General features: G+C 39.5%; 1 protein-coding gene across 12 annotated transcripts in view; it reads right to left on the bottom strand.

Annotated features, from left to right (window-relative positions):
• SYTL2 (synaptotagmin like 2) overlaps positions 1 to 13427 on the bottom strand; it is a 53981-nt gene that overhangs the window by 28121 nt on the left and 12433 nt on the right. For all 12 annotated transcript variants that reach the window (XM_059838474.1, XM_059838475.1, XM_059838476.1 and 9 more), the window contains 2 exons: positions 11948 to 12368; positions 1372 to 1520 (listed from right to left, as the gene is read on the bottom strand). In XM_059838474.1, coding sequence (XP_059694457.1) covers positions 1372 to 1520; positions 11948 to 12048 — 250 coding nt within the window. In that variant the 5' untranslated portion in view covers positions 12049 to 12368. The remainder of the gene's footprint in view (positions 1 to 1371; positions 1521 to 11947; positions 12369 to 13427) is intronic.

Genomic DNA, 13427 nt, shown 5'->3' with positions numbered 1-13427 from the left:
TCCATAACTGCAAGGAAAAATATCTTGCCATCTCATGAGACAAATAACCAAGCAATTGTACATAGTTCTGAATGTGCCAACATGCCCCTTTGTTTAAGTACCAAGACTGGCATTAATAAACTTTCCTTTAAGATGGCATGGCTTTTAGTACTTTCCTTTAAGATACAAGTTCCTGTGAAATTTAGCTAGAATTTTACAGCTGATTTTCATAGACTTCAAGTACAAAACCAGACAAAATGACAAACACACCACACTAACCACCTAGGGTTTTCTTTCCCTGCATTCTTTTCTGTTTCAGGCCTTTTCTTTCTAACTTAAAAACTCAAAGCACTAACCTCAAACTGACTAAACTGGCATTATTCAAAATCATCTTTGAAAACATAGAAATTGAGAAGGTGCAATACTACAGGGTTAAACAGAGGAAAACAAGACTAACTTGTAGCAAGAGAACTCATATACAGCTGCAAAACTCAAAGCAGTAACCTCAAACTGACTAAACTGGCATTATTCAAAATCATCTCTTGACAGAACTAAAAAAACTACATAGTAAAAGTATCAGTACAATTCAGTAAGAATAATGTAAGTCTTGCTCTTCTAAAACAACAGGACTTCGTAGAACTTGAGGAGGTTAAAAGGGGATGTAGTTCAGTTTCACTAATTAAAAAAAAAAAAAAATCACTTTCTATACAAAGAATGATAAAACAGACCAGGACACTTTAAATTTAAAGTCAGATGCTGAGAGATTTATAATGGGGGTCTGTAAAATCCTGGATATTACATAATATGTTTTTGTGAATACAGATTGACTGCTCACTCCCTCCCTCCAAGGAATAAAGTTAATGGTGACCAGGACACCCACCATGGCATGGGGATTATGGGTGCACTTAAAGTTCACCTGGACACAGGATGCCAGTCACAGCTGCCAGAGCTTTCAGCACATGTATTTCAGTTAGTTATAACCACTATCTCTAGCTTGTGATGCCTGCCATTAAGGTCTTAAATCAAGCACCAAAATCTTGGAAATTCATGTTAAAGAGCAATTTTCTCAATCTCTGATTCTTTGCATGTTCCTAAATAACTCATAGGGCCTCAGAAATGGAAATGAGAATGAGTCTAGGAGTGCAGAGTGCTTTCAATCCTGCACATAAACACAAGCCAGTCCCTTCTGTTAGCAGTCACCGCTCTTTCATACCCAGCACTGTGGGAGAGGAAAGCTTCCAATGTAAATTACATGGGAAGTCTCTTTTTTGCATCACTTTCCACTTGTAGAGAGACCAGTATTTCTGTATTTCGCAGACAACATTGTCTAAGGTTAGCAAAGTAAGAGGCAGCCTTTCCAAAACAAAGCAAAACAAATTTCCAAATGCTTACCAATGGTGGCAGTTTTCCTGCGCATGGAAGCTCTGATAATATCTGCTCCGTGGATCCTGTCCCTGTGCCGCTTTGACTTGGCCTCATAAAACCACTGCCCACTCATATTCTTCAGCTGAACATGGTCTTTGACTTTTTCTGGTAAATGCCTGAGAAAGAGGAAAATTAATAAATGAGATATAAACATACTTCACATACATACCTATGTGAACAGGAAAAAGAGTCAGATTTTTTTGGTTGCTTGTTTTTTGTTTTGGAAAGCAGGGTTGTGTTTTGTTTGTTGATCTTTTTTAACACTGTCTCCACATGGTATTTCCATCTTCTCACCTGTTATGCTCCTTATCTAATTCTGAATGATGACAATGAGCTTGAAAGGGAAGAGCCTCAGCCTTATTACATCAACCTACGCTCTGAAGGTAACTCGTAAAAAAAAAAAACCAAACAGCTTTGCTATGATAAACACTCAAGCACTAGAGAAGCCTCCAGTAACTGCAGATTTTTACTTCCTGCCTTCAAAGGCCAGTTTTCCAATATTAAAATTGAGATAAGCTAGTAGAACAGCATAAAAAGTCTCTAACAAAACTAAGAGCATGGCTATTTTGAGGCCCAGAAGATGCTTCTTCAGGATTTTTTGGCACTGCTTTTATACACAGAGTCCAAATGTGTACTGGAAGCATGGTACAATTTTTTCCATAAATTACACAAAAATCCTTATATGAATACAATGAGTTACAAAGAAAAACATCACCACATGCAAGAAACAACAAAATAATTTTGTGCTATTTGTTTTATTAATCTAGTATATATATCTCCATCATGTGAACTACAGTCATTTTAAAAACTGGGAGACAAATTTTTAATAATTTGTTTCCAGGCTACAGGGTTTTCCTGCTTTTATGAGGCATGCTTTAACAGAATAAGTAGTTGCTGTGAGCAGTTTGAGAGGTTGTTTTTTTTTTACTTGTTAGGCATGTAACATATTAGGCATATGCTTACACATGGCCTGGAGACTTACCTGCAGATCAGGGAAGTTACCACACAGATTTAGAGAGCACTTAAACAACAAAAAGTGAAGTCATCTTCCTTCTCCATTTATGTCCTTCCCTTCAGCAAAATAAGCTAACAACAGAGCTCAAGGGAGAAATCAAATCAGGTCCATTTACTGAGACTTGAAGGCTAAGCACAGTCCACATTGCCATGGAATGTTGGTGTCTTTCACAGGCCTGATGGACAATCATGAATGGTTTGGGTTGGGAGGGACCTTTAAAGATCATCTAGCCTAACCCCAAGGAAGTTCAGAGTATGACATTCCTCATGGTTTAGGGGACAGATCTTCTGGTACAATCAATTAACTCTGATGACAGCCCTTTAATTAGAGTTTGTAGATTTGATTGTCACATACAGACAATCATTCACAGCAGAGGAAGGACACTGGGCCAGTCCCAACCCTCAAACTAAGAGAGACCATTCTCATCTGTCAATCAACTTCTCTTTCATCGTTGTATGGCCAGATATGAAAAGCCTCCTTTGAATGCATCAGGTATATTACAATTTGAATACTTAAAACTTCGTTTTGAAAGTACTGTCAAAAATCAGTCCCTACTAGGGGTGCCTCAAACCTTCTACATGCAGTTTAGGCTGCCAGATATTGGGGTCCCCATGGGCATTTTTAACTCCAAGATTCAACAGTCCATAGTAACATTGGGTCATTTAAAATTTCTCCCTCCCTCTGTGCTTCTCCAAGGGCCAAACTAAATACCCTTCCTAAGCAAGTGTTCTAAGTTGAAGCAAGACCACAGAAGTAGCTTCCCTTTGTCCTCCAGCAAATATATTACTCAGTTTATAAATGCAGCCAGCAGGAAGAATGGAAATGTAGAACACACAAATTTTTTACACAGGTGGTTGCTTCTCCCTTTCACCTTCTTTCACACGTGTTATTTGTCTTCTCAGAAGTGATGCCCCTTAGGGCAAGGGACTGGCTTTTCATCTGTTTGTACAGCCTGCAGGGCACCAAGTGCTCTGGGACAGAATGACAACATATGCCAAGGGAGGTTCTCTATGGAGGGTACTGAGTCACAGAACAAGTATTCAGTGTCCTCACCCTCTTTGATTCAATCCTTTTACCCCAGACACTGCTCACCCCTCTCCTCTTGGTATTCAGACACTGAAACTGCGGGTGTGTTTGGAAACCTTTACAAGTCAGCTCAGAGCAGAGGAAGCTCAGCTGGGCTGAGGAAGGGGACAGAATCCCAGGCCTCTCAGCTGTTGCAGCCTGCTTACCTGCCTGCAGGACTCTCAGATCTGTGACCAGTTAACATAACCAGACAGGGACAGAGGCATGGATTTGTCACAGCTCTAGACTCAATAAATGTCACCTGGCCAATGCAGTTCTCATTTTGTCTGGAAGTGAAAGCACCCTGCTCCCACCTCTGCTTGCTGCCTATGAGAGTTAATGTACCTTAACTCCACCAGCTCAACAGGCCTATTAGACTTTGGGAATTAATTAATTATACTTGCTAACACATATAAAAGTGCTCTCAATTTTCACAGCACTTCCTTTACAAATGACCTGCCTGCCTGACAGGGTTTGTAGGGTGAGAACTGACAGATGATGACAGCAGCTGACTTAAACAGACTTTTACTATCTCACCTCGAAGTAAGCTTGTCTTACTTGCCTTTTCAAGAGAGGTGTTTAGCCTGTCAGTCCCATTGTTTTTGAGGAACTAAGAACAACATAAGTATCAAAGCTATTTCTAGGCATTCTCCAGCCACAAGTAAAGAAGCAGATTTCCATTATCAGAAAAACAATTAGTTCTAGGTCTTGACAACAAAAAAGTTGTTAAGCCTCCTGTGCTCACCAATGCATCATAGATTTATAATGCCTGCAGCTGTTTTTGCAAAAAATGATAATTTTTAAAATGCTCCCAGATTTGCTAGGAGGAGGTCTTAGCAGTAACATCAAATTGCTTGCACTATGTGGGCTTGTTTGACTGCTAGGAATTAGACATAGATTGTGGTTTACCTTGAAAGCAACTGTGGAGAATCAGACTGCAGCCATGGTTTTCCACAGCTACTTCAGCCTCCCAGCAAACCACAACAGGACTAGAAGCCAGCAAATGATTCTACACCAGCTCCCCAGTTAACAAAGAGGCTGACTAAGTTGCCATTACATTTTTCTCTTGGTGATCAAAGAACCAGTAGACACCCAGATTAAGAATCAGATTGCGGGCTCAGTTGCCAAATTTGCAATTAGGAGAAAATGCAGCAATGTATGATGCAAGTATGTATTCTGGAGTCCCTCTGTGCTCTGTTAAAATGCCAGTTAGTCTATGCTGCAGTTTTTCAAGAGGAAACAGCCTAAAGTTATAATGAAGCTCGTGCCCATTTTACCAATAGGAAATTTAAACTCAAGAAAATAAAGGTACATAGTTAAAGAAAATTTAAAAGAGGATTTTGGACTGAATAAGATTTTGTTCCTATTATTTAACATGATGTTTCCACTATGCAAAGGTGAAACATGTTTTATGGCAAGATGGAAAATTTGTCACCTCCTCTAGGGCAGTAAGTACATGCAGATTGCACTGAACAGGAATACAAACCAACTGTCCATCACTCTGCAGGCAAACAGAAAATCTAGTATGGATTAATTGGGTTGTTCCTCTTCACCTCTGGAACATCTGATAACGGGCCAGATCATATGGTATCACTGTAAGGCAGGAAATCTGCTCTGATATAATCAGTCCCTGACAACCTTCTTATCACCAAATCCAGAATGGTTTATCCTATGCTTTGTAGGCTACTGTAATAGGTCATTGCATGAGCAAAGAGGTAACAACACATCCCTGTTTTTGAAAAAAGAGTATCTAGCAATACATACCTGTACCTAAAATTTTTCATCTACACCTCCTCAGTGTCTCAATTCCCTCCCCTGCACCTGCTTTATTAACAGTCTACATTACAAGTCACCATAGAATTTGCAAGATGTGACTACTGACACCTTATTTGATTACCTTATACCCCAACTGACAGCTTAAGCTGAGCTTTTCAGACAGGAGAATCTGTGTGGTACCAGCATATTCTCCTTGTGATGAATGAAGGAGGATTTAGATCAAGGTCTGTGCTTGTCTCAAAGATGGATTCATTATTGTCCCACACACCCTAACCCAAGCATATGGAAAAAGCAGCTTAGAGTTCAATAACAAAATAAAGCCTTTAAAAATCCCGATATTACCACACCATATCTACAAATTAATTTCCAAAGCCTATTTTCTGCAAATGGAATACCAAATAAGTGGAGAAGTTGAAAGGAAAGAGAAATTTGATGAATTTTTATCTCAATTCTATTTGCTGCAAGCATAACAACAAATCGCAAACCAACAAAAAGACAAAGGATTTAGGTTCTGGGTCATATTCTGAACACAGAAAAGACAAACTTTTTGTACTATCACTCATGCAAGAACAGGAGAAAAATTATATTATACCAGGTATTTTAAGAGTTGTTGATTAGGCTTTCTTTTCTTCTTTCAGAGTAGGAAAGAACTACAAAAAGTTTACAGGACAATGCAGTAATTATTCAAACATTCCACCTTGTATGAGCATGCCTCTTTTGTCTTTAAATATGTATATAAGGTATAGGAAGAAAGCCTGTTCTGACATTTGTTCGAGAACTACACCCAAAATATTTGTAGTGGGCAGTCCCAAATTGCAAGTAAGCTATCTTTTGCATGGTAGCTGCACATGACATTACAAAACCCTAAAAACCAAAAAACCCCCATCAGTTACTATTTAATTGGTTTAAACAATAGAGCAATATAATTTCAAAGTCTTTGAGGGCTATACTAGAAAGAACAAAGCAGACCTGTGGGGTTATGCAACCTTTCCCCATCCTTGCCATCACAATTCCTCATAAGCAACACCTCTAATTCTTGCCTTTGTGTCTCCCTAGACAGTGAGATTTCTGATAGTTAGAAGTAGCTGGATACATGAAAAAGCAAGCCAATTCTGTTTGTAGTAAAGCATGTTCTTCCATTTTATGCTTATTCAGAAGTCTGTGTGTTTCAAGTCTACTAACAGTACCCTGATGAATAAATCTCAGGTATCATCTTGCTTTTGTGTCCTTGGAGAACTGACCAGGCTGTAGTCACCACAAGTCTTGATGACAAGACAAAGACTTGACATTGTCTCTCAAGTCAGAGGGGAGACAGACACATCCAAACCTGGAGCATCAGAATGAAAGAATGAATGAGTTACATGCTCAGAGGTGTGAGAAGTCAACTGATTTTGGAGAGAAGGAAGAAAAAACATGAAGCTCTGCTGGCCACTGAAATATGGTCTCCATCAGAATCTGGAACCAAAGCTACTATCCCAATGTTTTGCTAACAAGTGGCTGTGAAACACTGACCACATTAACCCTGCTGTACATTTCTCTCCTAGCAAATGGCCACACATGGGGTATCAGACCTGCACCTTTTCCCCGTTTAATTTAAAATACATGCATATTCTGCACTACAGATAGTGGCCTTAATGCCTATGTGCCTTTTTACTATGTCATCTGCACTTAGCCCTCAGACTTATTCTCCTATTAGTAGTTGCTCTGTCAAGTTTGAAGCAAACTTCCTTTTATGCAATGAATTATATAGATCATGTATTTAGATACTCCCTAGGCAGACACAAAGAATATGTGAATTTGTTGAAACATTTCTTACCATATAGAAGCTTCACTTTTTTCCATTCAGGAAATCAGTATCAAGACTCTTGAGTCTTGATAGAGGAGGCAGGAGTCTTCAAGGTCTGCCAGTATTAGCAGCTTCTATTATCTTCCAATTGTTTTATTTCTAGAACAGACTTACAGTGTTTAGTTTCTCTGCTTATTTCAAAGGATTTTCAATGAAACTCCCCAAAGTCCTCCCCTCCCTCTTCTGATGCAACCCAAGTAAACCTGACAGGGGAAAACTAAACCAAACTGATCAACCCAACCCTCACAATGAAGGCACAGCTGTCCTGTGACAATATACCTTTGGTATGAGAGCCTGCCTCGACAGCAGCACAGGACATCCTGAACAAGGGCTGGAAAGGTTGTTAGAAAATATGTAACTGGCAGGTTCTGCTCACACAGTGTCCCCAGCTCTTCACAGGCTTTAAAAGTAGGCATATATAGCATAAAACCAGCCCCACCAAATGACACATAAGAGCAAATATAAGCAAGCAGAAGAGCCTGTATCATAGCTTGCTTCACACTATCAGCAAGGACATCTTTCCTGCTGTGCAAAAGAAAAGGTTGCATTTAGGATTTCAGGTGAACTACAAATCAAGACTGATCCAATCTGAAGACAAAGGCTTCAGTTTGGCACCTAGTAATTCAACACAGGGTCAGGTACAAACATGTGATAAGTCTTCCCAAGAAAGTTTTTGAACTATAGCAAAAACCTTGCTCACAGAGAGAGTACTCAATATACAGGTTAAAATTGTTATTAGCATCCACTTTTTTTCCTTCAGTACATTCTTTTACCATACAGAATAAGTCTCATCTCCCCTGCTTCACTAGCACTCCCAAACAATCATCATCCTGTCAAACAATTTATCTGCTACTAGTAGACAAAGCAGTAATCATGACTGGGAAGAAATGGTATCAGCTCATTTCTTAGTGTAGTCCAATGCTGTATCTCTTACAAAGACCAATAAGTAATGTTTCTTCCCTAAGCCCAGTCATCTGACCTGATGAAGATGAAAACAGTCCTGTTTTTCTTACTGGCATTTGACAAGGTGGGCTGGGACCATTCTCCCCATCTTCGTTCTTATGCCAGCTGGCTTAGGTAAAAAGGATAAATAATGACATGAACATTCTGCTGGAGAATAAAATCAATCTACTTCCCGAACAGTCACTCCATTTGGAAAATCATATGTTGCTAAACAGTGTCCATGATGGGGAATTCATCCAGAAGACATGAGCTCATCCTTTTCTGCCACAACAGGTGCACTAAGAACCTCCTTTACTCTGCTAAGCACACTCTCAAAACAGTTTCATGTAACAAAAAAATATTTTGACAATTTTAAGTACATATTCTGATGTAGTTATTTTCACATTACAAGAGTAAGTCTGGTTTCCCCAGTGCCAATATTAACCTCACCACGATATCTTAAATATATCCCACCTCATAAAAGAGGGTCAACAATATAAGGAAAACTGCCTTGAAAAGTAACTGGAGAGGATATCTGTTAGAACTAGCCAGAACCAAAATAACATTTACAATAGGCTTTCAACAGCCACACACTCCCAGTAGAATCAGACTCCTGAAGCTTTCTCTTTTTGCAATACCACACCAATTAATGTATCAAAGGGACTTGGCACACAGCAGTCCCCACCCACCACAGAAACAACTCCATATCAGAATTTCCCCTATCATTAACCTCCTTCAGTTTACATACAGAGCAAACAATCCCAAACACAGCCCACAAGAGCAGTGCTAGGAGGTTCTGCTGGGAAGGGCTGATCACCACAGCAGGGAACCCTGTCTCAAAGGTGACCACAACAGCTTTCTGCCTTAGACACGCTGGTGCCAGGGGCCAGCTACTCAAACCACAGAAGAGTCACCCAGCCACACTCCACAACTTCACAGACAAATATATTTCTGCTCACGTTACTGTCTCCAGAAAGGGCTCAAAGTCAAGTAAATTCTGAACTATGCATCTGTAAAAGGAGTAAGGGGCTATGTTGAAGTTACTGCCAGGACATTCAGTTATGCACATAGCCCACTCATTTTATTCAATGCTAGAGTAGAGTATATCAGAGATTCCTGGACAGGAATGATGACAAAAAAACCCCAAATAATTAAGTTAGCAATATGCTGAAAAACAGCTTCTTGTATTGACAAGCTGACACCTGACTCTTATTTTATGCCTTTGCCCCATCCACAGCAGCACTGCCACTGAGTGAACTGCTGCAGCTCCTAAGGTAAGGAAACAAAGAGATGCATCTTCTTGCACCAGGAATAAAAAAGCATACAATGTCTTTTGCTTTCCATGCATCACACCCTCTTGTCACCTAAGATTTCTTCATCACCCTTTTGCCAAAGAGAACATCAGTATCCTCTTTCCTTTGAGACAAACCTCAGCAGAGGTGAAGGAGGAAGCAGACATGCTGTTCCCAAAGCAATGCTGTACCTAAAACTAATCATGCTGATCCAAACCAACACAAAAGGACCCACAATATGGGGAAACACCTACTACAACCCTCAACAAAGAATTAAAGCAGACTACCTTAAGGAAGCTGCATAAGCCAGCTAATCAAAGGAGTTTTATTAGATTAGCAATATTAGGAAGTGTTAGCAGGGAAGAGACTCTATCAGGTGATTTGTAAAATTCCACTAGGAAGTGGCTCAAAGAGGATTTTGTCATGTTACCAATTTGTCCATGCACCAAGAACAAGGCACAAATTATTAGAACACCCTTCAAACCTCAGAATTTCTTCTGGAGAGGAAAAAAACATCACATTGAAAGACTTTCATTATATACACATATAAATAACACACTGTCTGATGTTTGTATGACAGCTGATCCCAGCTCTTGGAATCTTACAGCTGTGCAAGGCTATAGAAGCTAAACTAAAGTACTGCATCTCCTTGGCTGGAGATATAATTCAAGTAGTGTTTTAATAAATATAATATGAAAAGCAAGCTCCATGAGCCACAGTTAAGCAGAAAAATCCATTTCATATGCAAGCTTCCAGCTTCTCAAGTTATAATATTTAGAAACTAGAAGAGACTTTTTATTGTAGCAGCCAACATGCTGCTGCAAAACATGATTACAGGCTGCTACAACCTGCAGTCTCTTGCATTTTCCACCACACCCTCTTGAACTAGAATTATAAATGGCAAAAGTAAAGCTACAGGGACAAAAATACTTTCTGACAGTCCTTTCAGACCACTACTGAGAATGGCTTTTTTGAATTTCTGTTCCAAGAAGAGTTCTTCTCCCTAGATGCTGTTTTCAAATTCATCTACAATTACTTACCCTGAATGCTTTCAGAGCTGCCACTGATGTAATATTCCAAGACTAAATACAGTGTTTTTCTACCTTCAGTAAATAAAATGCCTATCCTATTACAGAAAAGTCAGTTTACTGCTTTTTGAAGCAGAAGACAAAACTGTGTAGTGAAAATATTTACTTAGGCTGCCTTAGGATGGGGGCAGGAACTTGGAACGATGCCTGTAATGATTTTACCTTCACCAAAGAATATGCTTTGAGAGGAAAAGTCTTTTTAACAAGGAGAAGCTACTGGTCTACACTTTATTGCTCTTGAAAGAAGCAAGTAGAATAACTCAACAAAATGCTGATCACATGCTGATCAAAGAACCTCAGGGCTGCACTAACACACTCAGCAAAAGGAATGCTGCTCCTAGGGCAAGAGGCAGGCTGCCTTTTCCTTTGCAGGATATAGAGTATGCCTACACCAGATAATTTTTTTTTTTAAATAAAGACATTTATTAAAAAAAAAAAAAATCTTAGTAGCAAAGACGCATCAGAGATGCATCATGGTTGGAATAATTTCCAAACATTTAAATTGGAAATAGATTACTTCATGAGGAACATCACAATGAGAAGGAATCTTAGAGAAGACTACCAAATCAGTGAGAGAAAAGCCTGCCTTCACTGAGGCCTGTAAAAATTTGTTTCTATTATAGCCCTTGGAGCTCTCAGCACCTCAGGCTCCATTTTTCACAATTTGTCCACATATTATTTTGTGAACCTTGTAATGGATAATTTGCTTCACACTGGAAAAAAAACCCCAATGCCTACCAAAATCCTCACTATTGAATAGGCAGATATCAGCAACTATTTGCTGATATAGATATCTATGAAGCAAATATTTGACTGCTATCTGTGTAGATAGACAGAGATATCTGGGAAACCCTACTTTCCATGCATACATTTCTAGTCATGGCAGTTACCCTAATAGTAGCTCCAGTAAAACCTCCCAGCACATAAAACACTCCAGAATAACAACACATTGCTCCATCTGTGACACCACAAAGAAATTAAAGAACAATTTTCTGCTTTATCCGTGGATTGCAAGGACTTTTTGTGGCAGTGGGACATAGTGCTGGTACTTCTTCTGGACTGCAGCTCCAAATATTTTAAGTACAACTTCATCATTCAGACATATTTGCTGACTGCAACCATATTTTGGTTTGTTGGGGGTGCTTACACTCCTTTTAAGCCAAGTCCCTCACTTACTGTGTATTAGTCCAGTCTGCAGTGGTTTTGACACCTGCAAACTGAATCCTCTTCTGAGGAAACCAAGGCAGATGTGTATCCAGGCAGATGTGTAGAGGGTGCTCTTGGCCCCTTAGGGAATTGCAAAGTCCATAACAAATTTGGCCACTAATGAATCATTTATGTGGAAGAGGTATTCCATCCAGAGATTACGGTAAATCTAGTCCAGAGTAAAAAATCTCCAAACCACATATACTGAGGAATATGGGGCCCTCAGCAACAACTGTTTTAATCTGCTCCTGAGTAACAGAGCACAGGAACTGTGTGGGTCTTCCCAGGAAAAGCAGGGCGCTATATGCCTTACCTGACTCTCTCTTCTTCAGTTCTTTTAAGCTCTGCATCCCGTTGCAGCACCTTCATTATTGCCTCTTGTTCCTCCTCTGTTAGGAAGCTTAGGTCAATCATCTTGTTTTGTGTGTAGGGCTGGTAAAGAGTCTGGGAAGATCTTGGATCCTGCTGAAGACAGTCTTGTAGCCTGCTTTAAAGTTCTAGAAGTTTTTTCAGCAGGCACTGACAAACCTGGACCAGGTTACAGTCAGTGGTTTAAAGAGTCACAAAAATTGCTTTCTTGCATGTTTCCTTAGATGAGAGACTTCTGGGAGAGTGTTGCATTCCTGCTTGCCATCACAATAATGTCTTCTCAGTTTGTCCTCTCAGCTCTGCTTCCTGGAGTAACAGTTCATTGATTCAGCATATCCAGTGTTTGAGAACAAACAAAACATTCCCTAAAAAAGAGACAAGGAAGAACAAGTTGCAATATCAGGGATCAGGGAAGTAGATTATGTATTCATTTTTAATTAAAAGAAACAAGTTTTTCAGTATGATTAAATGACTTTATGAAGTTCAAATGGTCACTTCAAGTCAAACCTGTTTTACAGGCCTCTTGAACAAGGTGGCCATGAAAATATATTCCTCCCCAATAGGACAACTCACACCCTAAAACATAGAAATAAGTGTCATACAATTGGTACACTTTTATTATACAAGTATTTTAAATCACCCTGACAGTTAGCAGAACAATTTGAAGCAAAGGGGAGATAACCACCCCCCCAAAATAAATAAAGAGCACTTATCACAATGATTTAAAGGAAGAAAAAAAAAAAAGACCAAATCACTGTTCTACAGACTGTATGGAATAAATGTGAAATAATTTATACATAACCATATTGAGTATGTGTAATTACAAGTCATGTGGAAACATGAACCTCACTGCTTTATACAAGCCAAACTGCATTTACAAGTAGTAATTTGAAATACTGTTTTGTCTGTTTCATAGGCCATGGTTTCAGAGGACTATCCACTTAGAGATAATTCCAACTGTCAAAGACAAAAACCTCTTCTTCAAAAAAACCTTTAAAGGAATAGAGACAGTGGCATGGGGAGGAGTTAGTTGTGTCTGTGGTTAGGCTATCTTAGTGCCTCAGGATTCCAAAGATGTGGATGTCAAAGCCTGAGAAAAAAGAAATAAATGGCTCAAATTTAATGTTCAGAAGCATGCCTAGTGCCAAACCTGGTAAGAGACAGAAGAGAAGCAGATGTTTTCACTGGACATATCTCTGTACCAGGCAGCTCTATCACAGCCCTTCAAGGTTGTGGGTGTCCTCCTTTGGCCCATCACTGACACTGTGATGGGGCTGACAGGATGCTGAACTCAATCAATTTACCAAGCACTACAGTCCTGCAACAAGTCACTGCATTTGCTCCCCTGGCCAGAAGAGTGCAACCAGGCCATTAAAACAAGATATTGACACTGGCAGGACTCAAAAGGGAAACTGCATTCTGAA

This window comes from Haemorhous mexicanus, chromosome 2 (genome assembly GCF_027477595.1).
Source record: "Haemorhous mexicanus isolate bHaeMex1 chromosome 2, bHaeMex1.pri, whole genome shotgun sequence".
Taxonomy (NCBI): Eukaryota; Metazoa; Chordata; class Aves; order Passeriformes; family Fringillidae; genus Haemorhous; species Haemorhous mexicanus.
The sequence above is the reverse complement of the archived record's forward strand: the minus strand, read 5'-3'. Positions and strand labels throughout refer to the sequence as shown.